General features: G+C 39.1%; 1 protein-coding gene across 1 annotated transcript in view; it reads left to right on the top strand.

The window, feature by feature from the left end:
* Window positions 1-225: 225 nt before the first annotated feature.
* SLC35F3 (solute carrier family 35 member F3) overlaps window positions 226-24,583 on the top strand; it is a 191,558-nt gene continuing 167,200 nt past the window's right edge. Inside the window, exons 1-2 of the mRNA XM_050894443.1 lie at window positions 226-278; window positions 540-769. Of these exons, the coding sequence (XP_050750400.1) occupies window positions 226-278; window positions 540-769 (283 nt within the window). The remainder of the gene's footprint in view (window positions 279-539; window positions 770-24,583) is intronic.

Below are 24,583 nucleotides of genomic sequence, written 5' to 3'. Positions count from 1 at the left end.
CTTCGCAGGCGGCAGCGCCTCGCAGGCGGCAGCGGCGGTCCGCCCGTCTCCCTGCCTGCCTCTCCCGCCGGCGGCCAGCGCCAGCCCGGGGACCCTCTGCCGCGGGGGCCGCCGCATCCCCGCTCCCTCCCCGCCTTCCTTCCCGCCTCTTACCCGGCCGGTGAGCGCCGCCGGCTCGCCCCGCCGTGAAGTCTGGGCGCCCCCCAGCCATCGCTGCTGCTCCCCATGGGGATCCGGGAGTTCCCCAACGGCTCCGCGCGGGGCAAAGCCGCCACCCTGTGAGTACCGCTGCGGGGCCGGGCCGGGCCGGGAGGGACGGGGACACCCCACCTCACCTCACCTCAGCCGTCGCCGCCGCCCGCCCCGGGGGTCGCTCCGGTGGAGGGCGGCGAGGAAAGTTTGCGGCGCCGCTGCCGCGGGTGCCGGGCCCGCTCACCTGCCGGCGGAGCTCCCGCCGCCCGCCGCCAACTTCGCCTCGGGCCGGCGGAGGGCGGCGGGCCCCCCCCCGCCCCCGCTGACGCCCCTCTCCCGGCCCCCAGCGGCATGCGGCGCTCCCCCGATGTCAGCCCCCGGCGGCTGTCCGACATCAGCCCGCAGCTGCGGCAGCTGAAGTACCTGGTGGTGGACGAGGCCATCAAAGAGGACTTGAAGTGGTCCCGCTCCGTGGAGGACCTCACCAGCGCTTCCGTGGGGCTCACCTCCATCGAGGAGCGGATCCTGCGCATCACCGGCTACTACGGCTACCAGCCCTGGGCCGCCAGCTACAAACGTGAGTCCCCGGCACGGCCGGGCGTGGGGGGCTGCGAGGAGGCGGACAGGCAGTGGGGCTTTGCGTGGGGGCCACCACGGCCTAGAGCCGGCTGATGAGTGTGGGTTCGAGGGGGGTGATCGCTTTACCTGTGGAAAAAACTTGCCCCATGGAAGTGCTCCGGCTCTCTGCAAAGAATTCTGTGCCCGTGTTGCATTAGTCCTTAGGCAGTTGCTGGCTCACAGGAGCATAGTGCAATAATCATGACAGTTACATTCCGTTAAGAAAATAGGTCAAATGTTTGTCTTAATGTTGCAGACACACTTAGTGATGCTGATTACCGTGTTTGTGACAGCTGCGTAGAAGCTCCAGTGCATTCATGCACGTACTGTTTTCACAAGTAATACGTTATCAGTCTGTCTTTCTGTTGTTTTGGGGGTCTGTCAGATTTTCACAGCACTTGACCTGTCTGTTGCACCTTTTCCTATATCAAATGGAACTGCTTTCTTCCATATGCCTGCACTTGAGAAAGAAACTTCCTGTGATATCAATATGAAGAGAGACCTAGCTGTATTCCTCCACGTATGTGATTTACAAAGGAAGTGATACCTTGAGTGGTTGTAATATATCAACTAGTATTTTTGCATGTAACACACCCTGTTTCTTGTCCGTCTTTCATCACCATGATGACAGTTGCATGAATTAACAAATTCTAAGAATAATTTACCCATTAACTGAAGTAAAAAAAATATTTTGGTTGTCTTAATGTCATTCATAACATCACAGGGGTTTTGTTGTAAAAAGAATTCTGCTGTAACAGAAGTCATTGCTGGGAAGACTGGCTCTGACAAAGTGATTGTTTTCACGTTACACTTCCTAAGTATTAAGTGTAAACGTTCTGAAATGTTTACTTATGGATTATCTGTTTGGCAGTGTGCTTAATAATGGAAGAGGATGATAGAAGAAAGCGTGGTACACAGTACTAGTTCAGTTTTTCTGTGAGGAAGAGCCACTCCTGATTGCCTGATAATAGGACTTCACTGACAAATATTCTAAGACTTCTGTAAGAGCCTTTTATTTTCCTTGATTGTGATTATGACAGAAATATCTGGTATTTGCTACTTTACTCCCAGGGAGTATGGGATTTCTCTTAAGAGCAGTTCCATTGCCTGGATTGGGACCATTCCTGACAGCAAAGCTTATTCAGGTCAGTTTTCAAGTTCAGATCATATGCTGATGCCAGACTGAGTTGGATGTTAGTGCTTCTATCTGACGGAGTGACTAATAGCCCAGCTGAAGTCGCACTGAGCTGCTGTGGCTGAACCTTCTGCAATAATAAAGGTCATGCTGGCTCCTCAGTTATAACCTATTTCTTGAAATTTATAACTGTCTGAAAAAGTTAATTGCAATCCTAAGCCTACTATTCTAGTTATATTTTCTCTTGTAACTCATTCTGAATAACAAAATTACATACTTGAGTTGTAATGGTGGGGGATAAATATACAAAGTACCTGAGTTTCGTAAATGTATGTCCAAAAATAATAGGTTATGTGACGTCGCTGCCAATTTAAAATCTGAGTTGCTAGGAATGTAGAAGAACATGCAGAAGAAAAGACCTATCTCTCTAGCTGATATAATATGGCATGGCTGAAGCAGAGCTGTTTTGATCTGCATCACCTGAATCGCTGACTGAATGCATGTTAAATGGGGTAGATCATCAAAAGCGGGAAGTCAACTTTGTCACAGCTACTTTGAAACTTCTTTGAATAGTCCTTCAAGCAGGGCTTATGGCCAGTTTTGCAATACGGACTTTCCTTGTGACTTTCCAGCGAGAAGGTTTAGTTGGCCCAAGAACTGTGAACAAACAATTTTTATTAAGTTCAAATTGCACCCTGGGTACTTTTTGTCATCTTATTGTGCATGCTTGTAGACATTTAGGTGCTGTTGGCACTATAATTATGGAGTGCATTAATAATGGACCTGCTTTCTGGAAAATAAGTCTGTAATCTGGTCTGATCTAGATTTGGTCTATCTCTGTCAGTGACATTCTTTTTATTGCAGCTAAATCACCTGTAGGGCCAGATCTGTTTTTTTTTCACACCGGAGTGTATTCCTCCCATACTTCATTTAGACTGTTTTTTTTTTTACATATTTATATATATATGTTTGTATGTATAAAATTGTTTGAGACATTCAGAAAGCTTTTGCTAGTTTTTTTAACAAAATTCCATAAGGGAAACTAGCAGAGGTAATCAGAGATAGTGTTGCCATGACCCCTAAACTTGCTTGGAGACTAGTTTTGTTGTGGTAAAAAACTGACCACTTAAAACATACTGGGATACCTCAAGGTTATGTACCAACTCCAGTGTTTAATATACTTATAAATTAGATGGAAAGGGGGGGAGGGAGAAGTGAAAATCTGCTGAAGACACAAACTGATATGGATTGGACAGAATGAGGAAGGACTCGTCATTACTCTAGGGAGACCTGACCCAGCCAGGTGAATAACCCAAATGTCAACAAATGACATTCAGTTATCACAAATAGAAGCCTTGTGTTTCCTGAAAATGCTAAAATTACCTGCAAAATTTCACATCATTACATCAGCTGGTGAGAGGGAATAGTTTAGGACTGTATACAGCTCAGGGAAGACCTCTGCTGTTTGACTGCACTTGCAAACCAGATTTTAGGAACTGGAATAATGTAACATACTTTTGTGTTATGATGCCTTCAGAGAATTTAGTGGTACAGCCTAGTGAAATACTGTGTAATATTGATTATCTCCTCTCAAAAAAGATTACAGAAGGCTCTGAGATGAGTAAGGAGAAAGAGTACAGACAATCTATAAAGAGTCTCAAGAGTTTTGGCTGTTTACCTTAAAGAGGTTGAAACAGAAGTATGGAAAGTACTGGCACATATTGCTCAAGCAGATAGAGAGTTTTTCTTCTTATTGTGTCATAAGAGAAAAGCAGGTGGACAGTCAACAAAGCTGAAAAGCCATCAATTAAAAACTGATAGAAAAAGAAATAATTTTTAAGAAAACATGTAATTTTTTCTTGAGATCAAGAATTCAAGGGCTTGTAATTGATAGCAGTGACAAGATCTAGAATTGTCATAAGTTGGGAAAAATATTGGAGAGAATATTAAACTTCATTATTTAGAATTCAAATTAGCTCCTCTTAGGCTGGGAGGGGGCTGCTTCTTGAGGGTTTCTTGTGCTTTCCTCCGTAGCATCTGCCCACCTTCAGAAAGAGGATAGGAGTGTGTCCTGATCCAATCTGGCAGTTCTTATTTTTCTGAAATTCTCACTATTGATTTTCAGGGTAACTAATTATGTGCATAACTGCTCTCCAGTCTAAATCAAATATTCATATTTGTCCCACGGGGACTATTTTGCAGCATCTGATTTGATTTCTCAAATGCAAAGGCAGAGGGGAAGAAACACACGTAAGATGCAGTCAGATTGTAGAATCGTACTCTGATGCAGCTACGTCAATAACAGAGCTCAATATTTGTGAAATCCTAGTTATCAACAAGAGGTATGTTAATTGACTTTTAAATTTTTTTAATTAACACATAGGGATCAAAGAATTTAATTTAAAAAAAAAAAAACCACCGAAATACCACAAAATTTGTGCATCCCAGTGACAGCCTTTTTGTTGTATGGAGATCAAACCATTGTTAGGGCTGTATTAGCAGTGCTGTTCTCTTCCATGAAGGTTAAGTAAATGACCATGATTTCTGCCTCTAAAAGCCTGTGACTTCCGTTTAATAGCAGAGACAAGTCTGGAGGTGAACAGCCATATTTTAAGTTTCCATTTTGTGCCATTATCAGTAGGAATTAGGTTTCTAAATATTTTTAGAAGTATAGTCCCTAGGAGCTTTTCTGTACTTGAGAAATACAGGTGTCACTAAACTCTTGAACCGTCTTGCTGATCTGTATGGAAGACTTGTCTATTTTAATTATTGTAGCAATTGGCAGGGCACTTATTTCCACCTGAAATGTGCACAGCTAGCACCTTTGCCAAACAGTCATTTTTCTCTACATTAACTAGGTCTATTTTGTGGTGATTCAATATCACAGTCTGTCATTATGCGATTAGTATTTTAAATACATTCATGTGGGCTTGAGCCAGCTACGCCTGTTTTGCAATCTTTGCCTCTTCCTACAGATCACCCGCTTCTACTCCTTGTTTAAGATTAGGGTCTTTCTTCTAAGCATGGACTTTCAAATATCCTTAGCATGTGTTCCTGAAGACAGACTTGTTATGGACAAATCAGGATTATATGGGTCCCTCCCTCCTTTTAGATGCCCAAGAGACCACCTGGCCTCCCACTTCTATTCACTGACCTTCTTTGTGTGCTTAACAGATGTTACTCTACCTGCAGAAAGAATATTAAGAGAACAGTATGTACTTTTAACTCCTCAATTTTATTTAGTAGGAATTGACCGCAGTCTGTGGTTCATGGCTTGTGAACATACATTTCTATGAGACTTTGACCTTGTGAATAATTCCAGGTTGTTCCAGTGATGACTTTTACGCGGCATGCTGTTGTTCAGGTGAAAGGGAAAGATTGTGTCCAGTAACTGAAGTTCTCTGGCTCTGCTCCTCCCTGCTACTTTAAATATTAGTTTCCTGTTTTGAATGTTTCTTCATAGTTATTTCAACAATAACAAAATAAACCATACAGTTTTAATGCCCAGAATTTCAATGTAGTACTCATCCAGCATGTAGCACAGTTGGTCTTGACCTGGACATGGAATTTAAGTGCTATCACCAATATAAGTAACATATTGGAACACATTGGCTTACAAATATCCTGAACATTGCTCAGAAAGCATAATTGTCTGAGTATGAAAATGCCCCAGTTACTGAACTTTGATAGCCTTTCAAGGTAGTAGTTTAGTGTTGGTTTTAGCTAATGAAAAGTATGAGCATTGTACCCTTATAAATATTGGAGTATCAGTTATACAGCTAAAGACCACTGTTTCCAGCTGATCCCCAGCGTTCCTCCTTGTGATCTGTTTCTCATGTGCCATTGAATGCTGTAACTTTCACACTCGCTAAAAGCAAATCCAGTGGGGATATGAATCAGGATAAAAATATTAATGCTTGAAATTTGTGCAAATACTGTTTTGGTGTATTTGCATCTGAGCGAGAATTTAACTTGTTTTCTGAGGTGATATACAGGAGTCTCCAGAAGTTCAAAGACAGAAGTTGAAGAGTATTGTTTTCTCAGGGAAAAGCCATTTTCAGGCCAGCTGTAAGCGATTCATTTAAAACTGATTACTTGCTTTCCAATACATAAATACTGAATGTAAGGCTCTTATAACTAATGCAAGACTTGGTGGTATCGTTCATGTTGCTGTTCCTGAGGTCAAATGATTATGTGAGAATCTCGCTTTTCAGGTGAAAACATGGAGTAACTTCTAGATATCTTGCTCTGGGAGAGAAACTTGGATAGCTGCCCCAGGGTCAATCTATAGGTCAACCCCACCCCCCATAAGCTTAGAAGACAAGTAAAAATATGTGCTTTATCTCTTTTTTTTTTTTTTTTTTTTTTTTTTTTAATTTAAAGCCAGGCTCATGGTATCTGAGGCTTGATATTTTTTTAATGCTCTTCAGTGGCAATACTAACGTAACTAATTGTTATGCTAGCAAGAAAAGCTAAGAAAACATGGTAACTCCTACAGGTGAAAGAAAGCAATGGTAATGAATTGCATTGCAGATTTAAAAGTACTGTAGCATTGTTGTTTCAAATGTCAGCTATAGTTGTCTGCTGCAATCTAAACCTACATATGGTTATACGCAAACCGGGGATATTACTGATTTATATCCACATGACAGCTCAGATAAAAACTCCTAAAGCCATTTCCCCATATGTATAGTACTCATTGTAACTGAGAACTGTCCCCAGAGACAGTCTCTTAAAATATTTCAAAGACTTAATCATAAGCCTGCAGTGGATGTCCCAGAATATTACAGGAGACGTTTCTCATTGGAAAGGGAACGCATTGGCCCCCGTGGGCTTTAACCCTTTGCGTGGTCTTGCAACTGAGAATGAGTATGGAATAGCACAATCTGGCCATGGGAGACAGGGCAGAGGAGTACAGCTGATGAATACTGAGCAGCTGCAAAGATACCACATGAATATTTAAAGAAAAAGGGAGGTTGAAATATAGCCAGCCTTTCAGAAGTTTCTTTTTCAAGACAATTCCAATGGAGAAGAGACATGAGGGTTCTTTGGCTTTTGGCAGATGGTAAGAAAAGTATTTTTTGGCCAATGCTAAGCAGAGAACTGGTTCATGTTACAATATAGAGTTTCATTAATCACAAATTTTAAGTTTTAAATTGCTTGCTGGCAGGCCAAGCAAATTGTAATTTAAACTGGTTTAAACATTTTGAATTGTTTAGTAAATATTTAGTAAATGGTAAATGTTTAGTGAACATTTAGTAACTTTTTACTAAACAATTTTAGTTGTGTAGTGTTAAGTAACCACCACTTTTAACTAGGCAGCTGGATAAATATTTTATATTTTTTATCTTGTTTTCACAGTGAAGAAACTAAAAATTACCACCTACAAAATGGCCCTTCTTTTTTTGTTTGTTTGCTGTTTAAAGAAATTAATTGGTAGCTTTCAACTTTTTTTCAGTGCAGCTTTAATTACATGTCATCTATAGTATGCCATTTATGCAAAACAGCCCATGGGACAGCAATTAGGGGTCTGTTGGCTTCCAGCATTCATTTTATACCCTTAACAAATGTTATCTTTGAATGTTGTGATTTCGGTAGAATATGCCACTGAAGTCTCCATCATGAAAACCTACTGCTAAAGCTGGTTGTACGTCTTTGTAAAGTCAGGGCCCATGTTAGGAGTTTTGAAGAAGAGTGTTACCTGGCATTTGAGACTCCTTTCACTGGTGAACTGTATTTTTTTTAAAATAGAAATGTGAACGTGTTCACTAATCAATGCGTTGAATCCATAATAATGGATTGTTGCTAAAAACACAAACTACTCTGTATTGATATGGAATAACGAGGGAGCAAGCTAATTCGTTAAAAAATAATTTGGAGACTATCAAGAATTATGAAAAAACACTTATTTTTGGAACTGGCTTTATTGGAGGCCCTTCCTTCATCAGGGTAAATTTCTGTAATAGTTCTGGAGTGTACTGTGTGGTGTATATTTGCAACTTAAATCAATGATTTGTGTAATAAAAGCAATTAATTGCATAAGATAATGGCATTGGAATCTGGCTGCAAAGTCTGTGCTGGTCTACCATAATATCAGATACTGTTGTCTAACTGGAGTGTTACTGAAACACAAAGCCACAAAAGGACAAAGACTCTTGGTTCCAGATGTTTGTCCCTCTTGAAATTGCTTAGTGCATCACCAGTGATGCTCATTAGCCTAATACCTAATTTTACCAGATTCTGGCTCATGTCAGGGCTGTCTTCAAGGTGAGGTTTTGTGCCCTAATCTCTCTTTAATGTAATGAGGTGTTTGTGTTTCATATTCCTGATGTAAATCAGAAGCTGCTGATAATTGCTACCACTTACTTGAGGTCAAATAAGCCTCAGGATAGAGAGGGATGGAAAAGTTACATAAAAGCAACTTTAGCCCTTTGGCAAAGTGCCCACCCTTCTTTGGAGCATCTGAGGGTGTAGTTCTGTCCCTCTCTTTGTTTTGGAAACTGAAGCCATAGACTTTCCACTATTGCTAGTGAATGATGACTACTCTGAGAACAGTAATACAATAAGCATTTATGTTTGGAGAAAGAAATTTATCTGCAGATCATGGTTCCTGCCTAGGGAATAGCTAGCCTTCATGGGACGTATCTTATTGTAGAACCTGCTTCCCTGAGCATTTTTGATTCTCTGATTATCTTCACTTGGCACATGTTATTTCGTTCCTCAGCACATCTGTGGAAGAAAAAAGATGCTGTGATTGCATGGAAGGCCATAGAGAAGTATGTGCTTTATGAACCACTCCATGAAACATGCCATAAATAGTAGGGATGCAGGGGTGGTATTCTTTGATTTCATTTTCTTTAAACTTTGGCAAGCTTGTGCTGCACTTGGCCAGCTCCCCTTATAAAAAAATGCATCTAAGTGGTTTCAGACACCTCTATTTTTCTCTTGAACTTGAGGGCCTCATGAGGTTCATTTTTGTACCAAATATGCCTTATTTTGCTTCCTGTCATTTTGTTTCCATGAGTATATCTGGCCAACATAAGAATTGGGCTTTTTTCTGAGAAAAGCTATTCCAGTAGTGTAGGAATTTACGTGGCCTAACATTTAGAAAAATAAGGGTGACATCACATAGCCAACAGGATATATTAACTCAGCAAGCCAGTCATATGAGGCAAGGATATTTGAATCTTTAAGCTTCTCTAGGACAAGGGAATGTAACTGGCTGCTAGTGAAATAATAAGGCCTTGATTTTGCAATTAAATATTCTTTTTGCTTTGCTGTAACTGGCCCCTGTGCAATAGTTCGTGAAAAGGGGCCTTATATGTCTAAAGGAAGCGACCAGATTTTCAGTTTTGAACAGTGGTGCTAAGTCCTACCAATCCTACTGCAATATAAATAATACGTGGTAGAGCCAATCCAATAGTGACAACCTGAAGGGTTTTATCTTTTTTTCCTTGACTTTTACATTTGAAATAGCACAGATTTGATGCTTTTCCTCACTATCTCTTCTTCACGCCAGCTAAGGTACCAAAGTAGCATGAAAGTTGACCTTGTCCACGTATGCTAGAGCAGGCCAAGTCATTTGACTCTTAAACTCGCTGGCAGTTGTGCTGTTTGTGAGCCCTGGGGCAGTCTGGGAGCTCTACCTCATCCAGAGTATCTTGCTTTGGCTTTGCCAGATCCATGCCATTGTGTGAACAGAGCACAGGCTTGTGCTCACGTGGGAAGTGAACCGAGGACCTACCCCTTCAGAGATGTCGTGCTTGTGTGAGGATGATGATGGTGTCTTCATGGTCATGTCCTTTTTCAAACAGTAACTTGTATCCAGACAATGCGGTTTATCGGGTGTTCAGTAGGGATTATCTGCTTGCAAATTTTTGCCCTAGCTGAAATAGTGCCAGGATTAACATCAACCATGCAGTGTTTGCACCGTGAAACAGGAAATACATCTTCATGGCTTTATGATTCTGTTGGCTCTCCTGCTCACTTTATGCAATATCTTTTGAAAGCTTTGAGACTGATTTAATAAAATATGCAGCCATTTATACTAGTATTTGTTTGGGCAAACTAATATGGTAATAGTCTTATGGTAATCATGTTTAATTTTTCAGCTTAGATACTAGCTATTGCTTATGGTTTTGGGTAGTACTTTTCATGGAACAGAAATTAATAAGAGAAAACTTATTGTTCCTTGTACTTTTACTGAAATTATTTTTTGCTCTATAGCATTTATTTTTACAGTGTCCCACTGGCCTGGTAACTTCTCAGTTGTGGATCTTTCTTCCTTTCAGAAACAAGACATTTATAATGTAAAGAAATATGTTTAGGTTCGATTTTCAGAGGCTAGTTAAAGAGAAGAAATTACAAAATAATGTAAAAGCAGAAAAAGGCAGGCAAGAAACAAAACCCTAAAACTCAGTAGAGCCATGGAAAACGTCTGTAATCAAAGTTAGGAGTTTGGATCACCTTCAAGTTGAGCAAGAGGAGAGAGAAAGGAGCAGAAAAGGCTTTTTTCCTACAGATTTGGCTTCCTGACACTTCTGCATCATGTGTTGTGACTAGAAGCCTCTGTTGTTCAGGACTTATGTTTCAGCTATTTCTTACACACATTACAAGTGTATTCTGTGGGCCTGAATTTGGGAACTCAGGTTTCATGCAAGCCAGAGATCATGCCCAGACAAGGGGAATTATGGTGCATTCAGGAATTCAAAACCAATTTAAGCTGTGTCTATAGTCACGGGAATGACAGGTGGGTCTTGAATTGAAAATGAATGTAAGCTTACATTTAATTAGTATTGTAGGTATATTGTGAGACTCCTGCATCCAGCCACATGAGCTTTCTCCCAATATATAGGGAGTAAAGCCGTTTTTCCAAAGATCTCTTTTTTAGTCTGGGAAAATACATGAGTTGGAATGAAAACTAGATTAACATGGAGGAATAGAGCTACTGTATGCATGGCTTCAGGGATTTCAGGAGGCTATCTGACTCCTGGATGGTTTCTCCAGCTTACCAGGTTATCCTGGGAGAATACATGAAGAGTGCACAAAGACATCTTAAATCACTGCAGACAGTGATTTAACAAAGACATCTTAAATCACAGTTGGCTTGTAAGACTTATGATGATCCTCTTAGAGGGTGCAGTGTAGAATTTGACCTCTGATTCCTGCTCTTAAAATTACTTCCCAGTCTTTGGGAAGTATTATTTAATACACAACTTATTTAATAAACAACTTCTTTATTTGCTTTTCTTGTTTCAAAGACAGAGTATCCTTCGCTATTTCAGACTTTACACCTTAGTAATGTGTAGTTCAGTATCTGTAGGAAATTCTTTGTCTTTTGCAAATGGTGATGTCAAGAGGTAGAGGGCGTTCTGACTTCATACAGTGTGAGAAGTAGTTTTGTGTTTTATAATATTTCTCCAAATGGAAATAAAAATGGTCAGTAAATCATAGAAGCATGAACAAGTATATTCTTTGTAGAGAAACACATGGACAAGAAACATGTCTTGAATCTTGTACTGAGAGCAATACTTTAGACCTTCTGTTTCTGGCATGTGGATAGTAGAAGTTGAAACTCATTGGAAATTGTTCTGGCAAACAATATTAGGCGTTCTGTATTTATTTCTAGAAAACTCAGAAAATGAAAATATTTTTGCATGGCATCTTTATAGGAATCTTTGCTATTAATATTACTTTAAAATGACACTCATATACCAGACAGTGTTTTCTTTCTGCATGTCAAATTCTTTTACATCCTACAATAACACTTCTCTAAAAGCACAGTATCTCTTGTCTACATAATAAAAATACATTTGAAGTGGGAATGATATCAGAATCTCTAGAGTGTAAACCTAGACTCTTTTATGACTCCCTACGTACTTTTTGTTTCTTGATGAACTTATTGCACAAAGGAAACTGGGAAATGCACCTCCAGTAGAGCACTTTGGGCTCAAAGTAATATATTGTTCAGCTCTGCACTCGTAGTAATATTGCAAATATGAGAGAATTAGAAAAGGTGTTGGGATGAATCCCTGACTCCAACCAAGCCCATGGCACTTTTGCCAGTAACTTCAGTCAAGCCAGGTTTCACCCACCAGGCTTAAGTCTTTGAGTTCGCCTTTTAAGCAGGCTTCCTGCTTTATATGCTGAACATCTGTTCCTAAGGCAACTGCATCCAATTACACCTACCCATACATGGTCTATATTATATGTTCCTGAGCACTAGTGAGGAGCTCTATTTAAGTTATAGAATAATTATTTCTTTTAATAGATGTGCAGTTTTAATTTTCTTTCATCTTGAACTTGGTATTTAATTAGTACTTAATAGCTTGTCCCAACATGGGTAGAAAGCATCTACAGCAATTGAGAAGAGACCACTCTTCTTCCCATTGCCTAGAAAGCTGACTACCCAGAGCCCAAGTACTGAAAGGAGAAAGAACATATATACAGTCATTTGCAGTTTTAGACTAGGAGTTAAGGATTGAGACCTCTAACAGGGCATGCTATAGAAGCACTAGGATAGGAGGAGAAGGTCCTCAAACAGGTCTGTTACCGATAGAAAATTTGTATTTCCCTAAGCCCAAACTCCCTCATTTTTGCTAAATGCTAAATCATTGTTCATGTCTTTCCACTTCAGATGAGGACAAAGAATCTGCCTATACTAGTGTGTGGGACACTGAATGGCTCTGAGGCAGCAGCCTTTTAAAACAGTAACAGAAAGGCATTCTAGTTCATGATTTGTATAAGCTATAACTTGGGAGCGAGTTAGGCTTTGATAGCCCTGACTCAGTCAGCTGAGGAGTAAGAACATATAAAACCAGACTTCTTTGCAAACATAGACAAAGGACGGTGTGCAGTGGGATGGAATTACAGTGTTCCTGGAGAAAATTGAAACGCTAAAGATAACAAAATGTTGTACATGCAGCTTAGTTTTTTTGTTTATTGTTAAACTATCCCACCACAAAGCCATACGAGTGACGTACAGGATGCAGCTTGGAGAAATTCCTAGGTAAAGTTTAAAATCCATCTAATGAAGCCGGTTGATTGGGTTAGTGCATTGACCTCTTATCTCTTTATTTTCAAAGACCAAAATCGTTCAGTCTTCATGTTGGTAAAACTCCGATAGAAGCTAAGAGGAATATTGCCTGACTAAAACCAGCAACTAATGGTGTGAAGGAATACTGCGGTCCTGAAGGGAAGTGAGGATTCTGGTCTAACTCTGGTTGTAATAGGTCTGTGAAAGTTTGGCAGTCTTGGACACTCATAAACCTCCAGAGAGTCCCAGGAGTAAACTAGCCAAAGTATTTTTACAAACACAACATGCTATCGCAAGGCCAGAGTCTCTTTTCCTATTCTAATGCCTTCTGCACTTTTCAAATGGAAGTGCAGAGTGGCTGGACCTGGTCCCAGCTTCCAGCTGAGAGCATTCCTGTTGTAGCTATCTGTTGATGTAAACATGTATAGTGAATTCACTTCCACCTAAGAGCATTCCCCTTGTAAACATCTAGTGAATTCCTTTGTTTTCTTCACTTTATTTCCATGCAGAAGGCAGTTAGACAGTAGGTATTTGTGATCCGCCAATTATTTATAAGAAAATGATCCTTCTTATTTATGCTAGGTGAGGACAGCATGAGAGCAATGAAACTGCCTTTCTGTCTGGAGTGATTCAAAACAGGAAGAGATAAAACAATCTCAAATGTTGAGACAATTTGGATCTTGAAACACTTTTTTGGAGGGAGGATTGTAGAACCTTAGCCAAAGTTGCATGCCCAGCTGTAGGAATTGTACTAGAGGAATAAGAGAGATCTAGATCAAGAGATTTAATATTACTTAATACCTTGGATATTAACTGCTCTAGCTGAATTACTGTGCATTGTAGAATAATTGGAAGGTACAAAAACATCAACACATTGCAGAAAGGCTTCTTCCACTTGAGTTGTATAGCTTTCAGCTAGTACAAAGTTAAACCAGTTGCACTGTAATCTGCTTTGTGCAACACCAGCTAATTTTACTAAAAGAAAATTGATTATATAAATCTGAGCTCAGTGTTGAGAATTTCTCTGACAATAACCAACCTTGCAAGTCCTGATCTTTCTTGTTTTTTTATTGCTGTTGATTTATTTCTAATAGGCTGAATTATTCTGTCATCTCATAAGGATGGTTTCATTAGAATTTTTTTGTTTTCAGAGTGAAAATTAGAGCAATTCTCAACCATTACCTACTTCAGATAGTATTTCTCAAATAATTTTGCATTTATAAGCTTTTGGGACTAACTCATGAATGAAGTTTAAACCTTATAGTAGTTACTATAAGGTAATGCCCCAAGCCTGTCAGTGTTGAAAAGGCATTTGGACAATGCCCTTAATAATATTCTTGGTCAGCCCTGAAGTGGTCAGGCAGTTGGACTAGATGATCATTGTAGGTCCTTTCCAACTGAAACTATTCTATTTTACTCTACTCTTCATCTTTCTTATAATTTTTATTATGTTAATGTTCCATCATTAAAATATGAAGGACCTTATCCAGTAACCAAAATAATAACTGAAATGCCCATGGATGTAAGTATAGGGTCATGCATCTGCTTTATATTTGAAAGATAGGTCTTCATTGTTTTTTATTCAGTTAAATAATGAGGGAGCTATATTTCCTTGGAGCTACTGAGTTCTAAGGAAATGTCTCTGCAACTATTTGATACTGTCCTGGTTTCAGCTAGGACAGAGTTAATTTTCTTCCTAGTAGCTGGTATAGTGCAGTGTTTTGGTTTTAGTAGGAAAATAATGTTGATAACACACTGATGTTTTTAGTTGTAGCTAAGTAGTGTTTATACTAAGTCAAGGCCTTTTCTGCTTCTCACACCACCCCACCTGCGAGTAGGCTGGGGGTGCACAAGAAGTTGGGAGGGGACACATCCAGGACAGATGACCCCAACTGACCAAAGGGATATTCCATACCATATGACGTCATGCTCAGCATACAAAGCTGGGGGAAGGAGGAAGAACGCGGGGATGTTCGGAGTGATGGCGTTTGTCTTCCGCGGTAACCATTACATGTGATGGAGCCCTGCTTTCCTGGAGATGGCTGAACACCTGCCTGCCGATGGGAAGTGGTGAATGAATTCCTTGTTTCGTTTTGCTTGTGCACACAGCTTTTGCTTTACCTATTGAAACTGTCTTTATCTCAACCCATGAGTTTTCTCACTTTTATTCTTCCGATTCTCTCCCCCATCCCAGCCGGGGGGAGTGAGTGAGCAGCTGTGTGGTGCTTAGTTGCCTGCTGGGGTTAAACCACGACAGATACACAAGTTTCAAGCCTGCAAAATTATATATGAGTAACTTAAGCTGTGCAGCAGCTGTGTGACTAAAATTATTCATTTGCATATATTAACTTTTAGGATGTTAATTATTTGTGTTGCCCCAAATAGCTGGTTTCTACTGACTGTGAACGTAAAATTTTTTTGAAAATACTAATTTAATATTCTTCACAACATAAAATATCATTTTTGTTTGTCTGTGCTAATTATAGTGATCTAGAAGATTTCATCATTGCTATTATATATACATTGTAAGTCAATTTCTGTGTGAATAAACCAAATAATTTTTCTGTGCAAACAGAAATAATTCCATTCAGTGTCAAAATACTTTGGTTCTCTTAATCATTTTGTCCTTTCCAACATAATCATTGATCTGTGTTTTAATTTTTTTCATCAATCTGATCTTGTCTTTTTTCCAGAATGTAATATAATCCAAAGTAATTCACATGTGCTGAGCAATTAAGTTTGACGCAATGGTCTGTCTATAAGGAAAAAATCGTTGTGACAGGCTTTCTTTCCAGTTTATTTAATGCAAATTAAAAACCGTATAAATTAGTGTTTTGATGGATGTTTGATTTATTTGAGAAAAATATATTTCTCCTGGTAATATTTCTGAGTGAGCAATTAAACATTATAGCACCATGTTGTGAAATTAAGTCTTTGATATCTTGTTTGCAAGAAGCACCATTTCCTTAAGCATAAAACCCTCTCCAAACCAAGTACATCATTAATTTTATTTAAATTGGTTCTCTGTTGATTTCAGTGGAGTAGAGTACTACTTAAGCAGCACAAGCTTGTAGAATCCAGCTTAAAATAAGTAGCCTGAAAAAGACGAATAAAGACAATTATCAGTTGTAGAGTTTGGGGGAAACAGCATTAAATTTTCAAATAGTTAGCTGAAAAAAATAGTAATTCAGATGTCCTGGATCCCAAATGCAGCATGTGACAAGAAGCTGTAGTTACCAAATTTTTTGTGATCAAATGTAACTTTGGGTCAGGTTTTTGGAAAAAGGAAAAATTTTGTCACACACAAGTCTGTATAAGACTTGTAGTCTGTAAGAGACTTATATTCTCTTATACAGAACACAAGTCTTCGTGTTCTATATAATCCTCACCTAAAGGACTGTCATCTTTAAGGAGCTGCTATTAACCACACTTTATTTGCAAGTGATTATCTGTGATTTGAACACGTGGAATGGGGGGAGAGGGAGAGAAATTCATCTTAGCTACTGGATGGTGAGTCATGTGGGAAGTTGTACTGTTGCTTTCTGTTCTCCAACCACTGTCCTTTTTGCTTGGGTGCTAGATTTATCCACATTCCATGGGAAATGAAGAGCAAGGGAGGGTGCTGTGATGAAAATGATGCAAAAGTTTGGACAAAGACTCCCATGAACATCAGGACAAAATACTCTATACAACTTTCTTTTTTCTTTTCCCTTCCTAAAAGACAAGTCACTTCATTGATGTGACATACAGTTGCAAGTCCTCTGTGGATATGTTAGCCGATTGTCATATACAACTGCAGGCAAATAAGAATCAGTCCTCCTAATTGAATTGCGCTGCAGTGTGGCTTGGGTAGCCATCTAATGGCCTTCCTGGTGTAGACTTTGGCAAGGAGAGGAAATAGGCAAAGGCAAGAAAAGGAAGGGTACCAGTTTTTATTCTTAGGTCAAACACACCAGTTTATCAGTGTTTCAGATAATAAGTGCCAGCCAGCAGCAGCCTGGAAAGTTAGAAATAGTTAAGCTTCAAGTACCTAGACTATTTTCAAGTTCTGCATGGTTGGGCAGAAGACTGAGATCCCCAAAAGTTTTGGTGAGTCTAAGTTCAGTTAACTTCAGTGAGAGTTAGATGCTCAAATGTAAGGGTCTGCGCCTTAGGTTTGTCCTACTGCCTTGGTGTTTGTTTTCTTGGTAGTGGAGTTTCTCTAAGGTGTAGCCTGGGATCTGTGAGTACCTGCATGTCATTATTCTCTGAGAGGGACTTTGATGCCTGATTTGGCACCATGTTTGATCCCTAGCTTGTAGGTCATTCTGTCACCCCAGGCCCTCAACTTCTCCTTCATTTCTGTTGTCTCTACCCCATTAACCACTTCACGTGTCTTCTCTCTCAACTGCTGATGAATTTTTTTCCTCATCTATTTGGGTTTCTCATCTGTCGCTGTTAGGTCTCTCTCTTCTGACAGCCAGCTGCACTACTAGCTGCAGTACTAGTCATGGATAGATAAAAGATCAGATCTAAAAGAAAAAGAGACTCAGAAAGACTAACAACACCCTGGGCACTGATATGCTAAAAAGAAAAACTGTGAACATGTTATGGATTTTCTATAGGAAGCCCAGACAGACAAGGTGGCCAGTGCCAGAAAGGCAGTTCGCAAAGCAGTTTGGGGAAAATGGCTAAGGGGAGGCTGGGAAATCTTGAGTTATACCAGTTAATTTTAACGTTTAAAATGAGTGAAGATAGGTTTGTAAATGACAAAATGGTTTTCAAGTTGGTATCAAGCTGGAAGTCAGATTTGTTTTTATGCTTTATGACAGGATCTGTACAACTCCTGGGCACCGATCCAAATATTATGAATATAAAGTAGTATCTGTCCTGCAGAGGAATGTATTTCCCAATCTGTTTGTGTGAAGTCAGTCATCTCTAAAAATGAATTATTAGTAAATTATATTGATGCCCTCTGCCTCCTTTAAGCCAGCCTTTTCTGAAGAGCCTGGGCAAGCTGTTTAGCCTTCCCTCAGGCTCCTGCAGGTGAAATGAGAAATGTCAGCTCACAAAGTAAATGTCACATAACTCACCTGAGTTCTGATTTTAATAGTTATGATGTGCTGGAGTATCTATATGCATATATGATAGGGCAATTAACAAAAAAGATTTTTGCAGTAACAGAACAACAGGGATAAAATATGGAAATATGAGGAAAACATTCTGAATCAATTTAGTAAATAAAAAAATAAAAAGCAAAATAAAACACAAAGTAAAAGAGATTGTTATGGAAGTGTAAGAGTACGTGGGTGAGAATGCCATATGGAGCATTGGATTGCAGGCAGCCAAACTCGCATCTGATGTGAGTTCTGTGAAAACTTATAAGGAAATAAATAGTATAAGAAAGACGTTGAAGAATAGCAAAGGCATAGGAGAGGTCATGAAAGCTTCAAACAGGTCTGAAGAGCTAGAACTAGGAAGAAAACTAGGCTTCTCTTCTGTTGAAAATCTAAGAAGTGTCAGGGTTTATGGTATCTTTATACATTTTTCATACTCTTATTTAAATAGATTATGAGCTCAAACATTAACACATGAACTGACTATACCCCCAACATGTTTTGCTGAGGTGAGTGCTAGCGGGGCTACGTTGCAATTGTTGTATTGTTTTGTTTTGTAGGTAGGCAGAGAGAAGAAAGCAACTTTATGTGAAATAATCAAACCAAAAAACCAGACAGCTTGGCATCAGTCAGAAATTACCTTTGTCTATAGGCATATAAATGCTAAAGAAGAACGTCAAGAAGATTCCTTCAAATTAAACATTTCCTTCTCTCTATACTATGTCCTAAGCATCTATAATAAACAAAAATAGTGGCCAGATCTTGGTTATACTTTTTGCTCGCCTAATAGTAATGGGCTTTAAATTGTTGTTTGAGTATTTCCCTGACTTGGAGATTCTTTGGCCAGCAAACTCAGCTGTTGCTGATTAAGGGACAGAGAAGAGACAGCTCTTCCATGGAAAGTAGATTTTGGGGGCAGGAAAATGAGATACAATTGGATGATCTTTGTACAAGCAGCAAGTCCCTACATGTTATTTTCTACTGACATTGTTTAGACTTGCCCAGTCCTATATCAGTCCAGGATCACAGGAATGGAGGGGATGGAGTAACATATTGATGTGGTCCGTGCCATCTCCAGATGTGCTATGTACTGGGAATTTGGCTGAGAAAGGTACCCTTTTTTTCCCCGCCTCCTTTCCAGATAAACTGTTCTTGATAAGTACACAGAATCCACAGTCCTCTCTCCTTCCTTTGCTTAGTGGCTGAGCCTATATGTGTGCAAAATCACACATATCCAAATCAAGATTGTAATCCTGATGTTACAGTGCTCTGTATTTTTTCATTGTTTTAAATATAAACACGATTCAAACACATGCAAACCAAATGCATGTGTGTGCAGTGTTAGCCAATGCTGTGGGGATTTAAGTGTTACCTTGGTGAAAACTGTGTCCCTGAACAGAAACAGTTAAGTTTTCTCATAACAAGTACCCTGAGAGAACATTATATAATGATCTGCACCGACATGTTTGGATGGTTTCTTTACATTGACTCATTGTTCTTACAGCTCATTTTCCCACTCCCTTTCTAATCATTTAATTCATTCGCTTGTATAAAGCCCATTAGTTTTGCACTGAATTTATCGTCTATCACAGCTATGGATTTGTTCATCCAAGGCATTTTACAGAAGTCTTAATTTAGCCTTTTCTACAGTTGCAGCAATGAATACTGTAGTTTGACAACCAGTTATTTCAAACTGCATACAGCACTCCTTGAGTGGTGTTCGTAGAGAAATGGAAAGACGAGTAAGGGAGTTTGATAGAAAAGTCCGTGTACTATGCTTTTTACCTGGGCAGAAGAAATAAGGTAAACCTGTCTAGGGAAAAATAGAGGGAAGGCATCAGAAAAGAAATCTGTGCTATTTTCCTATGACTAAACCTTAGTCTGTTTTAGCTGTTTTAGCTGCTGTGCTAAGAAGTCTGTAAGCACCCACAATGGATTAAGATCACTGGCTTGGGTACTCAGTAGAATTCAGAGGCAGATTTTTTTGATGCAGAAATTGAACGTGCATTGAAAAATTATTCCAAAATACTGCAGAAGTTTTTGTGACGTTCATGATGCATAATGTTGAGCAGGTGATGGATAAAAGTATAGTTTGAAATAATGTGACAATACACTTATAATGAGAAAGAGATTTTTTTAAATGACTACTTATTCAGTAAGATCTGGGATCCACAGACAGGACACCGTAATTAAAAGACGCTGCTTCAACTAGTACGTTTGCCAAACCCCAAATCAGACGTGCTTATTCTGGGCTGGTACTCCTGCTAATTTAGACTTTCTAACACTAAGTAAGACATAGCCCATTACCACTTACAGCACTCCTTGCAGTGGTGTTACTTGTGAATAGAAACATAGGAATTGCCATGATTGCTGTGAGTTGTGGTCCATCTAATTGTTATTCAGCCTTCAAGAGAAAGCAAGGTTAGGCAACTCTGAGAAGGTGTTATGAGAGAACCTCTCCAGAAAGTTTTTTCTTCTGATCCCTAAGAGTTAGCTGGTAAAAATAGGAGTTAACATATTTAAATTCTGTTTTTGAATGTTTTGGCAGCTGGTGTCTTATAGGTTCAGATATAGCCTTAAAATAATCCAAGAGCTTGCCTATGTGTATTTAAACTGCAAGATAAAAAATACTGTGCCAGTTATGATAAATGATATGGAATAATTATCTGTGGCTATGCAAATAACAATGGTCTTTATTGATAAGACTGTCATTGATTTACTTCAGAATTCTCACATAACTGAAAAGATAGAACAGGATTAGATGATAACAGCAAGCTGATCATGAAATGATGTTTTGCTAAGCAGTGAGCAAAGCTTAGCTACCAAAGTAACAATGAATAAATATCAGAACATGATGTCATCCCCCCTTATGCCTTATATCTTAGGAAACAAACTTGTCTGAAATAGGAACACAAGCAGGTTATCCAGGTAAAGGAGTTTAACCTAAAGTATTTCTGTATGTTGAAAATTTAAAAAGTAACTATACTGATACCTAGACATCCCATATAGTTTTGATGAAGGACAGGAAGATGAAGGAGGTAATTTTTAATTTTCAAAAGTATCAACAGAAGATAGACTTATTTTGGTCTTGGTCTATGTCTCAAATTAAATTAAAATATGTGTGTTTTTTTCTGAAACTGGGAGGCCTGTACAAAAGTATGTAGTCCAATTGCATGGGTATTCATCCCCATTAAGTAAAAACCAAGCTGGTCACATACTTAAACTTGTTGAAAAGTGCAGATAGATCTTTGAGTGTACAATGTAAGTAAAAATTTACTTATTCTGTTTCACAATATCATCTTCTTACAAGTTTGACTTTATCTTTAATGGAGTTCAGATTTCCAATTATCTGTAAGTGCTTGAACTCCATTGTCTTAAAGGGTTGTTCCTAACCAGTGAGGCATGGTGTTTTAGGGTTTTGAAAAAGTGAAATGTGGCAGCCGCTTAAAAACAAAGTTTCCACGTCTGATGATGAGGTCAAAAGTGAATTGTCTCACTTTAGTCTTACTGGTATTTTCAATGTAGGAACTGACTACATTGTTTAGACAGATTTAATGAGTTTAATAGACTTACGACATGCTTCAAGACTAGCAACTGAACAAGGAAATAAAAAAGAACTAACTTCTGACAGACTATTAATTGAGACTGACATGAAGCCATATGCACGTGTTGATACTTCATAGAATAAAAGTATCAATAGAAAATTACATGTAAATAGCAAGTGTGGTTAGTAAAGCACGGACACTTGTATTTATAATGCCTGTAATATGTTAGTAGTTCAAAATTCTTTGTAGTTCAAAATTCTTTGCTGCAGTATTTAATTCCAATAAAACTGAAATGCTTTTTTTTAAAGACAAGATCAAAAACAATGAAGAAGGAAGTATGAAGAAAATAGCATTATTACTGTTAACTGGAAACATTTTTTTCCCAACATTAGAGCACCTGCAAGGCCCACTTAACAGTGTACTGTTCTGAATGACCCAAGCTATGCTAATCATCTGCATCTTTGTGAGTAGTCTGTAACACAACATTAACCACCCAACAGTGAGCAGTAAGATGGGTTTTGGCTTGTCCTGAGACACATGTTCCCAGCCATGCCTTCCTATCCCAAGATTTAGCACTGTGCATTGGCCAGGAATTCCTTTGTCTTGGGAAAAAAATTGCTTTGGGATAGTGCAAGGAAATTTAAAGCATGATTATATATTTAGACATGTAGATACTTTTTGTTGCATGTTAATATTAATATTATTGATTTTATTGACATAAAAATAATCCGTCAAAAATAAGTAATAGCCGCTGAATATGTCATAGTAAAATGGAAAAAAAAATGGAAAAAATTTTTAACCTTACTGATTCTAATATATAGGGATTTAGTGCCTATTGAAGACAGAGGTAAGTTGACCATAAACTACAAGGAATATTACCAGATCAGATGTGTGTCGGGTGTGTGTTGTAAAGATTTCTCAAAGCGGATTAAATGAGGGAGTCTAAATAAAAGCCTTTACCTCAATAAATTTCCCACTACAGGAAGAGTTGAAGAGCTGTGTGATGAAAGGACAAGAAGGGTCTAATTATTCTAGCATCCACGGAGTTCTCTAGCATTTCTCTTATTCAGGGTTTTATTAAGGCAACCTAGGATTGCATTGGTTTTAAATGTATTTGTACATTGCTGAATTTTCTTTTTAAATGGAAGTGTATGGCTTAAACTCTTGTTATTGTTATATTTTCAAATGTATTTGCAGCATGTTATAGCTAAACCCTTTCTCCCATGCTATTTTTTTTCACATACTGGAATCACCTCTTCAAAATTTCTCTTCCATGCTATCTATAAAAAAACCTATAGCCTGATAACAGGAATGAGTTTTGAATATTGCTCCCAGCTGGGCCAGGAATTGGGTATATTCTGTGATTTTTGCCACTGCGTTTCCTCCCCAGTCCTGTTCTCTCTGTCCTCTTGTTAAACCCTCCTTTTATCCTGTTTAGTTTGTATGCCATCGGGGAAAGTGCTCTAAATAATAATGCTTTTACTGTATGTAATACTGATGATCCCAGTTTAGCTGGATTCTGAATGTTACCACAATATAAATGTTAATGAGTTATGCCCACCAATTGTACTGCCAAGGGTCGGTGTGGTTCTCATCTGACATGGGCAGGCTGCACACCTGCAAACCAGTAATGACATATGTTGTGACATGGCTGGGAAGGAGGGACTGTGTGTGGTTTAATATTTAATGGGCACTAGCTAACAGAGTCAGACAAAGCATTTGGGTTCTCCTGATTTTGCTGGAAAAAAGACATCTGTAGTAGTTGCATAAATGTTTCTCTTTTCTTTAACAGAAAAAGGTAATCGCGAGAACTTTCCTGTTTATAACATCTATAAATATGAGACGGGGTGTTTGGATTTGCTGTAGAAGTTTGTTAGATAATGACTAGCAGAAGGCAGCGATTCTCTTTTTATCTGTGTCCTGCAGGGTAGTTTTGGACCTTTACATGCCAGCTTGGGGGAGATGTGATGATCACATTGTGACGTGAGTAATCTCAAACCAGGGTGCAGCCTGGATCTTTCACCTGCACGCTGCTTTGCAACTTGGATCTTTTACAGATTTTTTTTTTTGTTTTGTTTCACTGATTCCAAGGTGGGTAGTGCATTCAGAAAGATTATATCATGTTAATTACCGAGAAGTGTTTGACAAGCAGTGTTCTTTCCCAGGGTGGAAGTGTGAAGTGCAGGAACATAAATCAATAGCGTCAAGCCTTGTGCAGTACAGGCTCTGAGATATGAAGTGACTAGTGATGGGATAGACAAGAGTCTTATTTTTTCATAAGCAAACTAAAGCCATCTCTGCATTCTCCATGAATGTAAGTTCAAGAGGAAGGGAATTACATTCAGCACTGTTCTTGGCAGTGTTTTTTCTTAACACCTGGTCAGTTGGCCTGTGAACAGGTATGTGCAGGAAGCAGCAGCAACCCAGCAAGGGAAGTAAACAGCTTGAGTGATGGCCTCTTCCATCTCTGGTTATTGCTGATGATGTCTCCCTCCTGTATGATTTTTCCCATGATTTAATTCTTTTATGCATTGCATGGGGAAGGGAGCACACTGCGTCAGGAATGAACTTCTGGGAGGATTTCTTTTCTTGCTGTTCATGCTTCTGCAATATGATGGCATCTGCAAGGAAGGCGTCTCTCTTGTTCTGTGTCAGGCTTAACTATCCACTGTATGATATGCTTGAAACAGATATTTCTCACTGCATGTTCCAGGATTTTGGTCTTTTTAGGGTAGGGATATGGCTGCTGAGGCAATTTATAAAGAGCTTTGCAGTGATGAAATTGTGCTTCAATTCAGAAGCATTCTGACATAACAACTGAGAGTAGGAGATTCCAGTGGTCCGGACAAAGCGAACAGACTTGTTTGATTAGCAGGACTGCATTGCATTTTCCTCCTCTTACAACAAGGATGAGATTTGCAAAAGCCTGAAGTAGTCCTGGCATTTCCCATTGTTTTTTAGG

The sequence above is a fragment of the Gymnogyps californianus genome, chromosome 3 (assembly GCF_018139145.2).
Source record: "Gymnogyps californianus isolate 813 chromosome 3, ASM1813914v2, whole genome shotgun sequence".
In the NCBI taxonomy this organism is placed as follows: Eukaryota; Metazoa; Chordata; class Aves; order Accipitriformes; family Cathartidae; genus Gymnogyps; species Gymnogyps californianus.
This window is presented reverse-complemented; position numbering and strand designations above follow the sequence as displayed.